This window comes from Octopus bimaculoides, chromosome 18, assembly GCF_046866305.1.
Source record: "Octopus bimaculoides isolate indiv1 chromosome 18, ASM4686630v1, whole genome shotgun sequence".
NCBI classification, from domain to species: Eukaryota; Metazoa; Mollusca; class Cephalopoda; order Octopoda; family Octopodidae; genus Octopus; species Octopus bimaculoides.
In genome coordinates this window covers 34,297,651-34,317,966 of record NC_142945.1, presented here as the reverse complement: position 1 = coordinate 34,317,966, position 20,316 = coordinate 34,297,651, and the positions used below count along the sequence as shown (strand labels likewise).

Sequence of the window (20,316 nt, the reverse complement as noted above, 5' to 3'; positions counted from 1 at the left end):
TGTATAGTGATTTGCTTGTTTGCATGCAGTAAGCATCATTACATGACTGATTGTCTTCCGTAAACCAGCTGTCTTTTTCTCTGTCTTCAAAATCCATGATGGTACTTCCTATGTACTGTTTTACAGTAGTAGCCAGAGTATATAGTATCTGCCAGTATGTGGGTTCACCACACTGTTGTAAATACTCATCACCAATTTCGTTAACAGCTTTTAATACTGTATCTGGTGATTTTTTTACTTACTTTGGTAGAAAATACTCTCTCCTCAAGGGAGTCCTTCAAAGCCAAAGTTATTTTTGCTCCGAAAATTTCACTGGCATATAATCCTGACTACAATAATCGTTGCGGTTGTGCCTGCTATTTACCATAGTTGTAGTAGGGGGACAGTGGTCAGTTACTTGAGCCAGTAATGTAGTTTGGCTGACAGGCATTATAGAATCTGTTGGAATGTTGCTAGCTGCAAAACCACGTGGTGGTCTTATATCATTCACGTTTTTGTTTTTGTTTATAGATTTGGGAAGAAGGTTAATTTTTGATTTCTTAATAAAGTTACGGTTACTAACCTTCTTTCTATGCACTACAAATGCTGCTTGTTGGCTTAGCTGCTTCACAGTAAAATGATTTAATTCTGGATGCAGATTGTCCCAATATGATTTCATATGTATATATGTATGTACGCATGCATACATGTGTGTGTGTGTGCATGTGCATGAATATACATGCATATATATATGTATGTATATATGTATATATATATATATATATATATATATATATATATATATATATATATATATATATATATATATATATATATATGTATGTATGCATGTATGTATGTATTATGTATGTATGCATGTATGTATGTATGTATGACGGACTCCCCTGTCGAAAATGACATATGAGCATTCAGCTTTTGCTCTGCATCCTGCACAAATGATTTGTTTATAGTGATCAAATGTTTGTGTCACACATGAGCTCACTCTCTCCATCAAATTGACGTTGTCTGAACAGGTGCACAGTGTACCTTGTGTCAGGTGTCAAAGTGATTGCAGAGCAACATGAGATGAAATGTTTTGCTCAAGAAAAGGTTATGTGACACCTGGTCTGGGAATTGAAATCACAATCTAGCAATCGGGAGTGCAACACCCTAACCACTAAGCCACATGACCCTTATCTCTCTCTCCCTTGCTCTCTCTCTCACACACACACACATGATATATATATATATATATATATATATACACCCCCACCCACACACACATACACATATATATATATATATATTTATTTATTATATATATATATATATATATATATATATATATATATATATATATGTATATATATATATATGCATATATGTATATACCAATAAAAAAAGAAGACAAGGAAAATTCTTTAACACATCTTTAATTATAAGTTACAATTGTTTCTGTACCATCTCTATTTGCAACACCAGTTTACATAAAACTTCTAAATGAAAAATCATGTAATGTTTATGGTTTTCGACATTAAAGAGATACTTCGTCAGACTTACATCGAAAGTGTGTTGTTACATTGTGTGTCTTTCAGACTTTGTTGTTAGGAATATATTGAGTGGAAAAAAAAGATAAAAGATAATAAGTGTGGATATGGGATGAGTAAGTGGGAGGGTAGATATTATGTGGGTGGGTGGGAATCAAGAGGATGGATACCCAAAGAAGAAGAAGAAGAAGATTGGAGGTGTGGGGAGCACATACAATAGGAATACAAAATACAAAATGGCTGACCGTTAGTAAGAAAAGACACACAAATAAGAAAAAAGAAAGCAAAGGACCACTGATGAGGTCACAGAAGTGTGACGAAAGGACTCTGGCTGAAACACGATTAATGTAAAAAATAAAATAAAGCTGAAGCAAATTAACACCAAATGTATAGAGCATGTTCTTTTTTTGGCTAAACTGGCAACATGACCATCCCCAAATACAACAATATCTGTTTCAACACATGATTTCACATCAAGAATCTTACAAAACGAATATATAAACGTATATATATATATATATATATATATATATATATATATATATATATACATGTATATATGTATGTATGTATATGTATATATTTTTTACTCTCTTTTACTTGTTTCAGTCATTTGACTGCAGCCATGCTGGAGCACTACCTTTAGTCGAGAAAATCGACCCCAGGACTTATTATTTGGATGCCTAGTACTTATTCTATCGATCTCTTTTTGCCGAACCGCTAAGTTACGAGGACCTAAACACACCACCATCGGTTGTCAAGCAATGCTAGGGGGACAAACACAGACACACAAACACACACACATGCATATGCATACATATATACGACAGGCTTCTTTCAGTTTCCGTCTACCAAATCCACTCACAAGGCTTTGGTCGGCACGAGGCTATAGTAGAAGACATTTGCCCAAGGTGCCACGCAGTGGGACTGAACACGGAACCATGTAGTTGGTAAGCAAGCTACTTACCCCACAGCCACTCCTGCACCTATATATGTATATATAATCATCATCATCATCATCATCATCGTTTAACGTCCGCTTTCCATGCTAGCATGGGTTGGACGATTTGACTGAGGACTGGTGAAACCGGATGGCAACACCAGGCTCCAATCTAATTTGGCAGAGTTTCTACAGCTGGATGCCCTTCCTAATGCCAACCACTCAGAGAGTGTAGTGGGTGCTTTTACGTGTCACCCGCATGAAAACGGCCACGCTCGAAATGGTGTCTTTTATGTGCCACCCGCACAAGCCAGTCCAGGGGCACTGGCAACGATCTCACTCGAAAATCCTACGGGAGCCAGTCAGGCGGTACTGGCAACGGCCACGCTCAAAATGGTGCATCTCATCTGCCACCCGCACAAGAGCCAGTCCAGGGGCACTGGCAACGATCTTACTTGGCTTGCCGGGTCTTCTCACGCACAGCACATTTCCAAAGGTCTCGGTCAGTAGTCATCGCCTCGGTGAGGCCCAATGTACGAAGGTCTTGCCTCACCACCTCAGCTCAGGTCTTCCGGGGCCTACCTCTTCCACGGGTTCCCTCAACTGTTAGGGTGTGGCACTTTTTCACGCAGCTATCCTCATCCATTCTCACCACATGTCCATACCAGTACAATCGTCTCTCTTGCACACCACAACTGATGCTTCTAATGTTCAGCTTTTCTCTCAAGATACTTACACTCTGACGGGTATTCACATTGACATTACACATCCAACGGAGCATTCTGGCTTCATTCCTTGCGAGCTTACGTATATCCGAGGCTATAGTAGAAGACACTTGCCCAAGGTGTCATGCAGTGGGACTGGACCTGGAACCACTGGGTTGAGAAGGAAGCTTCTTACCACACAGCCACATCTGCACCTATATAATATATATATGTCTGTGTGTGTGAATAAAAATAAAAATATAAATATATAAAAATGGGTTTTGTATGATCGTGTACAGAGGAACATATTATTTAAAAGAGTTCCAACTCAGTCTGTTTTTTATGTTTTATTTATATTCTTTTATAAAATTAATGTGGGATATAGAATATGGAATATATAATATAAATAGTAAAATGAAATGAAGTATTGAATGTCTTATTGAATGTCTTATTGAGTATTAAATATAGGGTATTAAATAGATAAGGACTAGTATACTTTCCTGCCTCATGGCATTCATCAAGGTCCCATCTGACAGATGAACTGTACATCTGTCAGTACATATGTGTGTGTGTGTGTGTATATATGTATATATATATATATATATATATATATATATATATATATATATATATATACACACACACACACACATATATATATATATATATATATATATATATATACACACACACACACACACACATTATATATATATATATATATATATATATATATATATATATATATATATATATGTATATATATATACCAAACTAAATTGAGGGAGTGGAACTAATAAAATACAAGCTACATGTTTCTTCATTACCTGTTACTCATTACACAAGTGCTATACAATAATCTTTTCTCAACATAGCTAATCATCAGGCTATCATTATCTTAATAAATTTTTTTTTTTTTGCCTCATGGAAATCCTATGTCAGCCACAACACGATGGTGAATCCAATATATATATACATATATATATATATATATATATATATATATATATATATATATATATATATATATATATATATATATATATATATATATATATATATATATACACATATATATATGTATATATATATTAGTGTGTTTTTTATGCACAAGTCTTAATTTGTACAAAAGTGAAGTAAATCTAGTCATATTCTCTCTCTCTCTCTCTTTCTCCATTTCTTTCTTTATACATTTGTTTTAACAGTTTGCAACATAATATGAATAAAATATCTAATTTCTATGACATATGACAAGGGCACTTGTGTGTGTATATATATATATATATATATATATATATATATATATATAGACATACATATATATAAGAAAGATTCAGTTGATTTAGGAACTTAATTTGAAGCACCTCGTTAGGTTGGAGTAATACACACACAGAGCAATATCATGCAAATATCAAACCTGTTACATAAGTACCAGCTGAACAATATTCCTGCAGTGTATGTAGACAATTAGACTCAGTTGAGTAAAGAAATCCACTCTATTCAAACATGTACATTATATTTATAAAGGGCAGATTCCGAGACAGGTGAATGAAATATAAATGGGTAACAGCAGAGGTACAGATGTCAATCTGTTACTGCCATTTCAAACGACTCCTTTAATTAATTAATGAAAACATTACATAATTATAAAGAAACCGTTTTTGTCAGATGAATTCATGAACATTAAAATTAAGGACATTCAAAATGATTAAACATAGTTTAAAATCCATGGAGCAAAACACTTTCAATGATTTTGCTACTATTTCAGTTGACAGAATGGATTTACCAGAATAGTGTATATTTAATCAGAACAGAAAAATTAAAGGTTAGTAAAGGGGGAAGGAATAATTGACTCCAGGGACCCAATTATCTCTACTTCTAACAAAAGAGAAGGATGTCACTCCTTTAGTCTTGGGTTTATCTATTAAGGAGTTGCTTATTGTGAGTCTCTGGCTGTTATGCCTAACATACAGACATGTAGTGCATGCTCATTGGATATTCGTTTTCACAGAATGCATCAAGCAGAGATATTGCATCTAGTTTTTACCAAAAGCGTAAATCATCCAAAAGATTCAAGCTTTCAGTGATGGTGTCAGGAACAAAACTCAGATCGAGGAGTGGTACAACCCCTTCAAACATAGCTGAACCACAATAGAGAATAAGGCATGCTCAGACAGGCATTCCACAAGCCAAAACGGGGAGCCAATTCAAAAGGTTTGACAAATGGTCATGAAGACTATCATGTAACAACCCAAGAAATTGCTAACGAAGTGGGAATACGCACAGAGTCAATGCATTCTATTTTAATGGAAGGTTTGTGCATGAGGAGAGTGTCAGCAAAATTCGGTCCCAAAGTCCTGGTAGAGCAGCAGGAGCAACTCTGCATGGAAATCACTCAGAACTGTGTAAACGATGACCCAGACTTCATGATCATCATCACTGGTGATGAAACATGGGTTTTTGCTCTCTGCTCGATGTATAGGATCACCTTGCCTGAAAATGAAAATCTGACAAGCATGCAGTACACATCTGTACACTAGGCGTAACAGCCAAGGACTGATGCAACCTACCAGCATGAAAATGTTCATGCATGCACAGGGAGGATGGCTTCACCTCCCAGCCTAAAGATTTTGTCTCTGCAACATTAGTTTTGACAGGAGAAAATGAAGTTAGATACTCTTTGGATGCACCTTGTATGTATGTATATATATATATATATATATATATATATATATATGTGTGTGTGTGTGTGTGTGTGTGTGTGTGTGTGTGTGTGTGTGTGTGTATTCATGTATAGTGTGTGTGAGTGTGTGCATATGTATAAATACATAGATATATTAGAAAGGAAGAATGAAAATACAAAATATGTGGTATTATTTGAGAGCATGTAATTTAGAATTCAGACAAAATTGTTAGAGAAAATAAGTGATTAAGAAGTAATGTACAAAGTCTCCTACAGCTGTTTCTAGGGTAGCTGTGCATATGCTGCATATCTGAATGCGCAAAGATTTCCATGTAAAAGCCAACTATTCCATCTTCAGAGAGGAAGAATCAAGGGAATTTGTGTTGGTGTTACATGTTGCTTTTCTTTGATTACATCATCTATATCTGCTGAGAAGTTTGCAGAGGTGTTTATGTACTTCCTAATATCTTTGTGCCCTCAATGTGTTATTTTGTTGTTAAGAGTGATAAATTGCTAAAGCTGATTTTCTTTGTTGTTGCTAGGAAGAAGGAAACTGTTATGTGTTTGCTCTATACTAGAAAAAAATGAGAAGATGGTCATAAGAATATGGCCAATCTAAGAATGGTTACAATTATATTACTATGGTATCTGCTTTTTCATCAAGTGACTCCAATAATCAAACAGCTGTGCTTCATAACAGGATCTGCTCTAATAATGAGTCTGCTAATAATCTAAGAAACTGCATGAATGATATAATTTCTCTATTATCCAGCTTTTAATTCAAAGACGTTCTGGTTTTTTCCCCAAAACATTATTATGAAGTGATTTTAATCAATGATGGCAACATTTTAGAAATTAGAAAACAATTTTCCCTGCAAACCAAAATATTTTATTTCTGCACCATTTTAAAATACAAAATAATTTTACCAGAAGATTCTAGATTTTTTTCCTGTCATTTTGATTGCAGAAGTTCACCTCTATTATTTAAAGAATATATTGCTTCAATACATGCTTCAATTTACGAATAAGTCTCCAAGTGTTTTGGCGCCTATATTCAGAAAAGTAAAATGCAATAAATGGCCTGCAATAATTGAATCAGTTTAAGTTTCATAGAAGTGAATTTTTCATCAAGTAACTCCAATAACCTAACCAAACAACCCCATCACCTATGAACACCAGACAGCAAAGATATTTCTAAGCTGTAATGTAATAAAAACAACATAAAGCCAAAGAATGAAATACTGTTTGAAAATATCTTAATATTCTTCTAGGTCTTTACTGCTTGCCTACAACAGGCAACTATTTTAATAAATTGATCCTTCTCTGTGAACACCAAAGAAAAGTATAGATTTCTATCCTTGTCATATAGTATGATTGGTATATAAATAAAAAGAAATAAAAGAAAAAATGTACAATAGATTGTATTGGTGCTATTGTGAACCATAGTATGTGCAATTGATTAAACTTACTCAAAGAAATATCATCAAACATATCTTAAGAATTTAATCCACATTAGAAGCATAGACTTTTTATTATTAGTTTCATAGAACCAGGAAAAAATTCAAATGTACTTCATATAATAAAAAAAACCAAAGAACATTCAGGAAAAAGTAAGTTTATGGCCTCTATTTCATTAAAATTAATTATCTTTTAGATATAATAAAGTAATGGTATGCTAAGTAATCTTTAATCACAGCTACATTTTCATATATATACTTGATCTTCCAGATTTTTTAGATCACCAAACCAAAAGAAGGCACAGAGTATCGATGATCTAAAAGCATCAGCAAATCAATGGTTAGGTCAATTGTCTCAATCATAGCCATTATCATACATTAGTGCAAACATTAATTTTAATGCAATTCATATGCATCAAAAGATACCACTATATAATCATTGAGTCAAGTCCAAAGATATTAATGAAAATCTATCTAGAAAAGAGTTATACAGTGTTTATAATATTAAAAAGAAAATAATAAAATAGAATAAAATATCATTAGAGATATAATCGCTTGATTTCCATCAATTATTTCTAAATTGTGGTGAAAACTATTTTTTACACATTCCGGTGTCTATTGATAACAACATTTGTCAAATGTTGAAATAACACAAAAGAAAGAAAAAAATTTTTTCTAATACTCTCGGAAGTAAATAATTAAACACAAAAAACAAAAATATGATAAAATTTTTAAATTATTGTGATAAAACAACCATATTATTAAAATTCAATAATGAATTAAAACAAATGTTATTCATATGTTATTTTGCAGCAATTATTATTTTCAGTAATTTTATATTTCAATTTAATCCAAATACAATTGTTATGTCAAATTTATGTCAATGCTTATTTTATTCACAGAAAATTTATTTATTTCATTGTTAATCACAATTTTGTACCACATTTTAAGAGAATGGGAAAATGGAAGTTGTAATGTTCATATCGTTCCCAAGTACATTAATATAAAAAAGGAAATTGCTTCAAATGACAATCAAGATAATGCTGCAGACACCACTCGAAATTAGAGTAGATTAAACTGATATAAATATATTACATTTATAAACAGGTGTGAGTGTGCGAGGGTGTATGGTTTAGTGGTCAGTGTGCTATGCTTACAATCACAAGATTGTGGGTTTAATTCCACAATCAAAACCACAGACTGGTGGTGCATTGTGTTCTTGAGAAAAACACTTCATGTCACTTTGTTTCAGTCCACTAAGCAGTAAATGGGCAATACTGGAATGGACTGGCATTCTGTTCAGGGAAAATGTTGACCTGGCTGCCTAGCCAGCAGGCTGGCATCATCTGTAAACAACAACAATGTGAGGAAGTGTATTGTGTTTAGCAACATTCAATATACATACACGCACATGTGTGTGTGTGTGCATGCATGTATGTGTCTGTGTGTGTGCGTACACACACACACACAAACACACACACACACACACACACACACACACACACACACACACACACACACATATATATATATATATGTATATATATATATATATATATATATATATCACTCTGAAGAAACAAAGTAAATATGAGGAGTTGAATTCAGAATATGTAATAAATAAAAAATAGAACCATTACCATTGAGTTCTGTAGTTGGTGTGCATTCATTCACACCATTATGAGAAATCATTATTGCTAACATGCAAAGAACAATTTACATATCAGTTATTATCAGACAGTTGAATCACTTGAGCACCACACAAATTCTGCAGTATCTAATTACACCTTTTGTGCTTAAAATCAAAATCAGAGACTGCTTTGTCTTTTATTTTTCCAGAAGTTGCAAGTGAAATATAATATCAGGTTGAGTAAAAAGTAAGCAACGTTTTGAACCATAAAGAATTTGTACCAGATTTTTGCAGAGTTTTGAATTTTTTTAAAACATTTTTTGAAATTGTCTGATAATACAGACATAGACCTACCCAAATGCATCAATAAATTAACATTGATTTTTTTTCACCGTTGTTACAGTCATCTGAAATAGAACTGTCAAAGTCGATATTCGAGCAATTTTGCTTTTGAACTTCAAAAAGGGATGTAAAGCAGCTGAAACTACTTGCGATATCAAGAAAATGTTAGGTGAGAAAATGACCAGTGAGTAGTCAGCTTGAAAATGGTTTAAATGATTTTGCAGTGGAGATCTGGGCTTTGGAGATCATGAGCATAGTGGACGCCCATCTGTCATCAATGATGGTCAATTAAAGACCGTCATTGAGAAAGATCCATGTAAAACCACTTGAGAACTGGCAGAAGAACTTCAAGTTAGCCAGAAAACTGCCTGCAACCATTTGTATGTGATTGGAAAATCAAAAAAGCTTGACAAATGGGTACCACAAGATTTAAATGAAAAGCAGAAAATGTGCAGATATGAAATTTGCTCGTCATTTCTTCTCTGTAACCAGAACAATCCATTTCTCACCTGTATTGTAACTTGCAATGAAAAGTGGATTCTGTACAATAATAAAAAATGTTCTTCACAGTGGTTGGATCAAAATGAAGCACCAAAAACCTCCCTTAAACCCATGCTCTTCAAAAAGGAGGTTATGGTGGCTGTTTGGTGGTGACTTGCTGGACTCATCCATTATAACTTCTTAAAACCCAGAAAAACCATTACTGCAGAAACATATTACCATGAAATTGCCAAAATTGAAAGAAAATCTGCTACTCTTCCATCCCAGACTGGTCAACAGAAGAGGGACAACATTCTTGATGACAATGCTTGACCACAAATGACGCTCCAGAATTTGAGAGAATTTGGCTATGAAATTCTTCCCCACCCAGCTTATTTCCTAGACCTTTCTCCTACCGATTACCACTTTTTCAAGCACCTTGATGGTTTCCTGCAAGAGAAGGAGTTCAAAAATCAAACTGATATTGAAAGTGCGTTCAAAGAGTTCATCAGCTCCAGAATTCCAGATTTTTATGTTACCAGAATAAACAAACTTGTAACTCATTGGCAAAAATGAGTTAATTGTAATGGTACTTTGATGAATAAAATTTCTGCATTGTTGAAATATATTGCTTACTTTTTACACAGCCTGATATAAAGGTAATGCTTTTAATGTAATTTCATTTACATCTAGGATGTATTGTAAGTAAGCAAGTCCCAGACAGGTACTTTATCAACCCTGGACCCTGGAAAGATGACAATCTAAATTAACCTTGTGAGATAAAGGGCAATAACTAAATATTACATTGTGTCTAATTCACTAATAATTCTGCTGAAGTAGTTAGTCAAATTCTAGAACACTAGTCAAATACTAGAATGTTCCAACAGCAAAGTATCAAGAATCATTATCATAATTCAATTTCAAGGTAAAAGAAATGGAAAAATTAAATCTTGAGATATCTTCCTTTTTAAAATCCAATGCATTTGATGCCATTCTATTCACAGGACCACTTGATCATTAGGTCAGGTGCAATTTTTCATATCATTTGTTCATTATACCATGGACAATGCAGTTATTCATTTGCTTTCTTTCTTTCTTTAATCTATTTTCTTTTTGAGTCAACTAACTCAACTGAATCAATTATTTGAGTTTTCATCAACAGAAATATTTATAAATGGAGGAACAGCTGTGGTTGCTTAGACCAATGAGATTCAACTTGATTTCTGGCTACATCCACAGAAGTTGAAACTAACAAAACATGTTTGCAGCAGCAAGTAGTTCTATGCCTTCATACTCACTTTCAGGCAATTTCATTGATCTTTTGATTGTTTGGTAACTTGCTTAAGGATACAGGTCACAGTCAGTCCTAAAATGTGAATTGTTGATCTCTTGGTTGGGTGTTGACTAATCCATCCTTTTGATTATCTAACATCTTCAGGGGTCTTCATAAAAGGAAATATTAGTTTGGTTTCAACAGAACTGAGGGCAGAAAATTATCATGTTCTCAGTCTTCTACCTTTATTGTTGGTTCAGTATTGTGTGTTGAGCAATTTGCTTTATAAAAATTACCCAATGCAACATTGATGTGTTATTTATAAGGCTTATAATCAAAGAAACGTAATCAAATCAATTTTCTGCTTATTAATTTGCTTATAATATTTCTAAATATTATAATGATTTTAACTCAATAAAAATTTTCCTTAATTTAGAATTGGAAGGCAAAACCATCCATACATGCTAAATGTTGAAGAACCATGGAAAGAATGATTTATGATGTTTAATTACAACAGGGAAGCTCTCTTCTTGAGCAGGACAGGTATATATTTTTGCACCAACAATAACATAAATGCTAATTCTTATTTCATTGATTCTAGTATGACAAAAGGAAAACTTGGTCTCAACAGGATTTGAATGTAGAAATCAAGCAAGACAAAGCTAAATACTGTAATGCATTAATTTTAGTCATCTTCACTCTTCATGAACTTGTGATAATAATAGAAATAAAGGAATTATCTTTCTGATTATACACCATTATCATCAGGCATAGTCAGCCCTCTTTACTTTGCTTTTCAATTTCTGGATATAGTATCTTATTATTGACTGATGGAGATTAATCAAATATTTGAGGACTACTTTGTTTATGAATAATGGTTGTGTACTACACTAGGATCTAATTTCATTAACTTAAAGTGTTAGTCATCAGTTTGAGAGGATGCACATCATAAGTACAGAAAAGTTCCTTACTCGTGAAAACAATATTAATGCTAAACAAGCCAACAAGGGTGCTTTGCATGGTCATTGAACCTGCTAAACAATGCAGCCAAATCTGCTCCAAGTTTCACTCTGCAATCTTAACCTGAAGCTAAACAAGAACAACAACACTAAAGTTAGTTATAGATTTAAATTATTTATTGTGGTTGATGGCTACTGAGACAGTTATATTATTATTTCAGATAACACATTTAGGTTATGGTTATCAGTTTATATGGATGCAGCTTAACCAAATAGTTAAGAAGTTCACTTTGCAATTACACAACTTTGGGTAGCATTTTGGGTAAGAGGCTTTTGTCATTACTTCAGGCCAACCCAAGTCATAGAAGTGAATTTGCTTTTGAACATTAAGAGGAATATTTATATTCTCAATAGCTGTCAGGGAAATAACTGATCAACAACTTTCCTTCTGTTTCCTTTATTCTTCTGTCCTTCTTGTTACTTCCTTCTCTTTCTTTATCATTTTTTTGCTTCACTGTTAGTTACCCCACAAAAACACACTTCAGTTCATCAAGAGGGCTTTGTGTTCCCTTAGTTCAGACTAACCGACAACATTAACATTAGAGTTGATTTTTAACAGAAGGTAATATATATATATATATATATATATATATATATATATATATATATATATATATATATATAATCAATGTCCTTTTAGGCTATCGTCATATACTAATGATATATCATAATAATCAGAGAGCAATGTGGTCAAGTTCTAGGCTATCATTATACTGAGAACAGTGACAGTGTGCTGCTATAAACGTTACTCATTTAAGAACAAACCAAATGTTATGCTTCTCTTTAGTCACATAATTCTGACATTTACTGTCTAAGAGAATTTAGAATGTAGAACTGTGGTACTTCAAAGTAAGAGATATATTCACATCAGAAATTCTTGAATTGGCAAATGCCCAGTATGTATATTCCCCAAACTTATTTTAATAAGGAAATAATACAAGACCAAATTTGGTAATGAATAGTAGACAGACTATGTGTATTGATTTGGGATGCAGAAAAAAAAAAAGAAAAGCTAAATCACAAAAACTTAAACCTTCATTTACATAAATGTTTTTTCATATTAAAAACAGTATTAAAATTAGAATTTTGCTTTTAAAAAATTTAAATTGTTGATTTTGGTTTCATAAATGATATGATTTAAATAAAAATAATTCAATTGTGTTTAACATTTTATCATATACAGTGGACTGCAGAATTGGTGGAGTACCTAATAATATACTGCTTTATATTTTGTGTTCAAAGTCCAGCAACCTAACTTTACCTTTCATACATTCAGATTTGATAAAAATGAAATGCCAGACAAGTATGTGCAGCTGCAGGCTCGATCTCCCTAGGTGGCATTTTGGGAAAATATTGAATTGCCAAAAACCATATATCTTAAGCCTCCTCACCAATACTATTGTAAACTTAATAACATTACTGATGATATATCTCAGAACATCTGAGAAAAGTTTCTTGCAATTAACTAATATTATGTCCTTGTACAATGAAAACTATCAATAGAGTTCTATAATTATGAGATGAGTAATTATGTACATTATTTACATTTGACAAATATTTGTCCTCATCTTGTTTGTTGTTAACACAATGTTTTGGCTGATACACCCTCCAGTCTTCATCAGGTGTCTTGGGGAAATTTTGAACCTGGGTTCTCCTTCCTAAAGTATTTTTCAATGTTCCTCTTCTTCTTCATCTTCTTCTTCTTCTTCTTCTTCTTCTTCTTATTATTATTATTATTATTATTATTCAGGTCACTGCCTGGAATCGAAAGTAGGCATACGGCATGGTGGTTAAGAGCGCAGGCTGCTAACCCGATGATTCTGAATTCGATTCCAGGCAGTGACCTGAATAATAATATTAATAATAATAATAATAATAATAATAACATTGAATACCTTAAGAATGAGAACCCAGGTTCGAAATTTCCCCAAGATACCTGATGAAGGCTGGAGGGTATATCAGCTGAAACATTGTATTAACAACAAACAAGATAAGGACAAATATCCGCCAAATGTAAACAATGTAAATAATGTAAAATTATCAATATTTATATAAAATATGAAGGTAGCAAGCTGGCAGAATCATTAACACACAAGGCAAGATACTTAACAGCATTTTGTCTGTCTTCAAATTCTGATGAGGCTAACTTTATCTTTCATCCTTTCAGGACCAATAAAAAAGGGTCCAGTACAGCACTACTGTCAGAGTAATCAATTTATCCCCTGCCCTGAAATTACTGGCCTTGTGTGAAAATTTGAAACCATTATCTAATGAAATATTATCTTTCCTTTTTCTAAGCAGATTAATACTTAAAAAATAAATGCTTGTTTCATTCTATTTTTATATAAATTTATAAGAAATTGAAACAAAATATGTTGTTTTATATATACAGTTTGCATTTGTTCACTAGGAAGTAATTATTCATAGATCAACAATCACAAAGTCATTAATGATTCTTTACAATTTGTGGAATACACAATCTATAAATTGTTTGATTGATAAAATACATTTATTGATATTTTAACTGAAAAAAGAATTGAACTCAGTCACCCGTAGTTGATGTAAAGGTCAAGTTAGGCGCGTTTGACATTTTAAATACATTCGGGGTAGCATATTGCAAATAGTGAAATGTTCCATTGTAATTATTATAGTAAATACGAATATCATTCTTTCATACAGCAAAACCTATGTCTTTGAATGACAGTATAATGTATCAACAGAAAGCATAGAAAATATGAACAAAAAAATATTAGTGAAAGTAAGTTTTGGCAGCATACTTTAAATTCTTATCTCAGATAGTGTGTGTGTGTATTGTGTGTGTGTGTGTGTATTGTGTGTGTGTGTGTGTGTGTGTGTGTGTGTGTGTGTGTGTGTGTTATATAGAAAATCATGTATAGTGATGTTTTATATATATATAATGTAAAAACAATTCGAAGATGATGAACGTAAATCTGAACAGTTTTTAAAAAATAAAATACTATGTTATACAACAATATTCTATATCTATAAACAGTACAGAAAATATAATATAGTGAGATAAAAAATAAAATTATCTGAACAACACACTCTCTGATTATATGGCAATGTATACTGCATTTTTACATGTCTTTTATTTACTGAAAGAAGAGAGTTAAATTGAAATCCCATCTGTTTCTCTGGAAAACTGACAAGTCAGCATCTACTGTCAAAGAATTTCCTTTTCTTTTGCAAACAATTTCATTCAGCCATATTTAACTGATGGATATTGAATATGCTTTCTAACAGTGAGAGAAATACTTTTTATTGACTTTTTTATACTTAAAATATGAAATAAAGCCAGAATCTCGAAGAATTTCTCCTTTATAGAAAATCAATCACTGTTAAATCATTTCATTTCTATGAAATGTTTCACAGAGACAAACTTTCCATTCTTCACATCAACAATGTTTTTCAATGAAAGTTGCATTTGTTTCTAAAACAAATATTTCCTCTTAAAATGCATGTCTAAAGGTCAGCTTTTTCTGTTTGTCATGTTTGATTACAAGCTACTGCTCAAACTTTTGGTGGCCATTAGTTACAGGCAATGAAGGCCACATAAGTACTGCAATTGTTTCATTATAGCTGCACAAACGAAATTATGAAACATAATAACTAAAAAAGTGAATTCTCCTCAACATTAAGAAGCAAAAATTATGAACTCTTCTTTCTCCTTCTCAATACTTCCATGATTATCATACCATTTAACTCATTCAATCTTCAATACAAATCCTCCTCCCTCTTCTTCTCCACCTTCTGTCTCATTTTATAGCCTAAGTTAATTGTTAATCCATTTATACCATATGTGAGAAAGATTTCCTTGATGATTTACTTATGATGCCACCAAGATGTACATGAAAGCAATCAAGGAATATCAAATCTCTCTCTGGGTAATGCTTTGTGACAGTTAAACAGTTTTTAAAAAAAAATTTAGTAGATTTCATAACAATAACTAAGTGTTTTGTGCTATTGAAATGACAAGGATATCTGAATAGTTTTCTTGTGAGTGTCTGTGTGAGTATGTAGGTATATACGTTATGTGCATGCATGCATATATGGAGTAAATGTAAGGACAAGCAAGTTAGGCGAGTTGATATACAAAAAATATTTAATACATTTAATCCAAAAATGTACATATGTATACATCTAAAAAAAGTCCAACTTACACAGAATAGAAATGATATCAGAAATTAAAAGGGCTGAATAAGAGTTTTACGTATCCAACAGCTGTTTCTGGGGGCTTGGTGGTATAAAATAATGCCTATAACTTGATTCCATCATCAGATAACACCAGCTTCCATCTTCAGGGAAGAACTTTACATTTGAGGTGCTGACAGAATGGAGTTTAAAGATGAAATGCTTGTATATATGTGCATACACAAATGTGTATGTCCATTCTTGCATAGTTACATATATGTGTATGGTTTTCTCTTTGAAATTTATATAAGCTCTTCTAAAAAGAGTTCAAACCAGTCCCTAACAAAGTAACAAAATATTTTTAAGCTATGAGAGTTCCTGCTGTTTGTAACTATGTGGTTGAGTTGATATCTTGGTTGAGCTGTTGATGCACATATCCAAGTGCGTGCATCTTTTCATCTAAAGAATCTCAGATGCAAAATCTATGGAATGTTTTACAAGTCTTCACTGTGCCATTAATATATATATGTATATCCATCTGTCTGTCTGCATGTATGTATGTATGTATGTATGTATGTATGTATGTATGTATGTATGCATGTATGTATGCATGTATGTATGTATAGGCATTGCTTGTGTCATATGAGTATTGCATTCCTGAAAATATTGCTGTAACATGGAATTTCATGAAAATAGAGCCTACTTTCTCATTAACTTTTGTTTAATACAATTTTACATAATAGAAAATCAATGGGAAAGTAGGAGTTTTATACGTCTGGTTGATTTATTAGAAATAACAACTAAATTTTCTTTAAATCACACCCACCAGAGACTGATGATATTGATGTTTCTTTAGTAACTTCAGTCTCCAATTGATAGTTTCACATATGAAGTGAATAATTCAGCATATCATCTGTAAACCTCAACTGTGTAAACCTTTCTCTTGTTTTCTTACTAGGATCTTGTCAATGAGATAACAACAACAGTAATCTTATTTAACCAATAATGAAAGTCCATAAGGAATTTTTATATTACTGAAATTAGTTTTACAAATAAATTACAAATATTGTTAATACATTTTGAAAATGAGAACTTGCCAAATTTGTTCCCACTTTCAGATTTGAATATTTGTTTTTCTTTGCAGATTTCAGATTTTCTCCTAAGTGTTTCTTTTTCTGTCATCGATTTTCTTTTAATGACACTGTTTTTATCTCCTCATTATTATTTTTGAAAATACAAAGTGATGAAGGAATGATAACATTAACAATACTCCTCTTTTCCATTATTTTCATAGAATTTTTGGCAAAAAGAAACTAAACAAATAATATAAGGTAAAAAAAAAACAGTTATGAGAAAAGAAAAACAACACTTTTCTAAAATTTATTATGTGTGCATGTGTGTGTGTGTTTATGTTTGTAAAGTAAACAATGTATTTTAAGTTTGTTATTTGGAAAAGAATGTTTTGGTGTTTCAGACTGAGTTTTTCATCAGAAAAAGAGAAAAGCTTTTCTTATGTGTCCTTGGTTAGTAGCAGAATGGAAATAGTGAAAACTTAGTTTCTGTGAATGTGTTGAGAGGGAGAAGAGCAGAAAAATTAGAAAAGAGCAAGGTTGAATGTCGAGAAAGAAAAAGGAATAAAAAGGAATTGGAATGGGCAGAGAAGAATACCAATTAGTGCAAGACAGGGAGAAGAGATTAAGTCAGTTGGAGCTTACGATGTTGTTAACAAATATAAATCAATAAAAATATATACTCTCATGCTTGCATATAAACACAAATTCAAACGGTACATATTCAAATACTCCAGTAAGTATATATTGTCATTTTTAAGATAAAACAAAAAGATTATAGGTTTGATCCTAGATTTCTATCAAGTGGCTTGTTATTCAAAAGACATTTAACAAATATTTATCAGACAAACAAGCATTTGGTAAACTTTGCATATGTCAAGGGCATTTGTTAAACTTTGCATATGTCAAGGGCAAGAGAGCATTGGAGAATTTTATCTGCTTATATCAATATACATATGTGGGTGTTGTTGATGTTGGCACAGGCACGGCTTTGTAGTTTAAGAAGTTCGTTTCCCTTTTGATTTTGGGTTCAGTCACATTACGTAGTCACATTACTTGGGCAAGCATTTTCTGCTATAGTTCTGGTTCTACCACAGCCTTATGTGTGGATTTGGTAATTTGGTAGATAGAGAGTGAATGAAGCCCATAATTACAGGGTGCAAGGGGTATTTGAGGACATTTCATTTTTAGTTCATTACATCTTCAAATTATTTAATGTATCTTTTTTTGTTTTCTTTTAGATAATCCTTTCAAGATCTGCTAACTCAAGAAATGAAAAGACATGCAATCATAGTTGCTATACATGCAAACCACAGTGATTTAGAAATTAGCAACTTTCTAATTCTTGCAAGATCATTTGTACACAAAGTTCTGTTGGAATTGGAGGCATGTGATAGTAATGTTTCACCTGTATCAAAGAGGAAAAAACACTCACAACACACAGACACTAAAAGGATATTGGAATTTATACGTGTTCAAAACATTATCAATGAAAACCTCAGAATATCAATGAGGTCCATTGCTAAAGAACTTAGGGTGTCAGAGTGGACTATCAGAACTGTGGTACATCATGACATTCGATACAATTCCTATGTAATGTGGGAAGGCCAATTCGTGTCTGCAAAGACACAGGTAAATCGTCTCATTTGTTCAAAACGATTACTTAACAAAGTGAAAGGTATGCTTTGACCTTTCTCTGATGGAAAAATTTAACCAGGATCAAAAGTCTAACAGAAGAAATGACAGGTGGTTATGTGCAGATCCTTCTGAAGTACCCAGAGTGATGCACACAAAATTTCCAGCAACTGTGATAGTTTTAGGAACGGTAAGTAGCAAAGGTCATGTGGTGCCTCCCCACTTTTTTCCACAGGGTCTTAGAATTAATGCTGCTGGATACATTGAGGTACTGAAAACTGTTATCAAGCCTTGGATTGATGAAACATGCAGTGGAAGGCCATTCGTGTTTCAACAAGAGCCAGCACCTTCTTACAAAGTGCTAGTCACCCAAGAATGGTTGTCAGACAATCTTTATAATTATGTAACACCCAATGTGTGGCCTCCAAACTCGCCAGATTTGAACCCCATGGACTACTCTATGTGTAGGACTGTTGAAAGGGAGATTAATTGTCATCCTCATAATACCATAGCTTCACTGAAGGTCCAAGTGATGTCCGAAATGAATAAGGACCATATAGTGTCAGCATGCCAGCGGTTTCGGTCCCACATTGAAGCAGTCATCAAAGCCGAAGGTGGTTTCATAGAATAATTTGCTTAAAAAGATCATTATCAAGACTAATTACATGATTGTTTATTCAAATACATATTTATTTATGCTGAAATATAGTTGTTTTATTGTATACCAAAACTGTCCTCAAATACCCCTGGCACCCTGTATACACACACACACACACACACACACACACACACACACACACAAACAGACAGACATACAAACAGACAGACAGACAGACAGACAGACAAACAGACAGATAGATAGATAGATAGATAGATAGATAGATATTCTGTCTTCCTTCCAGCTTTCTAGCTACTCTCATCCTCATTTGTGTAATATGGGGATCACCTTGTACCTCAATTGCAAGACTCCTGGACTTATACTTCCATCACACTCTAGCTTCCTAACACCTGACATGGAACCATCGCTCTTCCTCTCTCTCTCAAATACTAAGTCCTTATTTAGTTGAAGAGGCTTTTTCTTTGTTTTTCTTTTCCTTTCCCTTCTTTTTCTTCCTTCCTGTTCTTTTAATTCCTTATCTTGCAAGTTACTTGGCAACCTTGCTAGTGCATAAAACACATCCAGTACACTCTGTAAAGTGTTTGGTGTTAAGAAGGACACCTAGCCATCAAAACCATACCAAAGCTGATATCAGAACTTGATGTTGCCATACAGCTTCTCAAACCCTGTCAAACCATGTGGCCATACAGCTCATGAAACCCAACCAAACTGTCCATCTCATGCCAGCATGGAAAATAGACATTAAATATTGATGATGATGGTACATATGTGTGTGGGAGCATGCAT

At 33.0% G+C, this 20,316-nt stretch overlaps 1 protein-coding gene across 1 annotated transcript; it reads left to right on the top strand.

Annotated features, from left to right (window-relative positions):
• The first annotated feature begins 18,548 nt into the window (after positions 1 to 18,548).
• Positions 18,549 to 19,542, top strand: LOC149132043 (uncharacterized). The gene is made up of 2 exons (XM_089365543.1): positions 18,549 to 18,908; positions 18,994 to 19,542. Exons 1-2 carry the CDS (start codon positions 18,549 to 18,551, stop codon positions 19,540 to 19,542), a joined length of 909 nt encoding a protein of 302 aa, XP_089221669.1.
• The last annotated feature ends 774 nt before the right edge of the window (positions 19,543 to 20,316 follow it).

What these genes read in the sequence shown, in the direction of transcription:
- LOC149132043 (XM_089365543.1), top strand. Translation starts at nt 18,549, where the DNA reads ATGAAAAGACATGCAATCATAGTTGCTATACATGCAAACCACAGTGAT. An exon ending in TCGTGTCTGCAAAGACACAG is followed by an intron (nt 18,909 to 18,993) that starts GTAAATCGTCTC and finishes AAATTTAACCAG; the next exon opens with GATCAAAAGTCTAACAGAAG.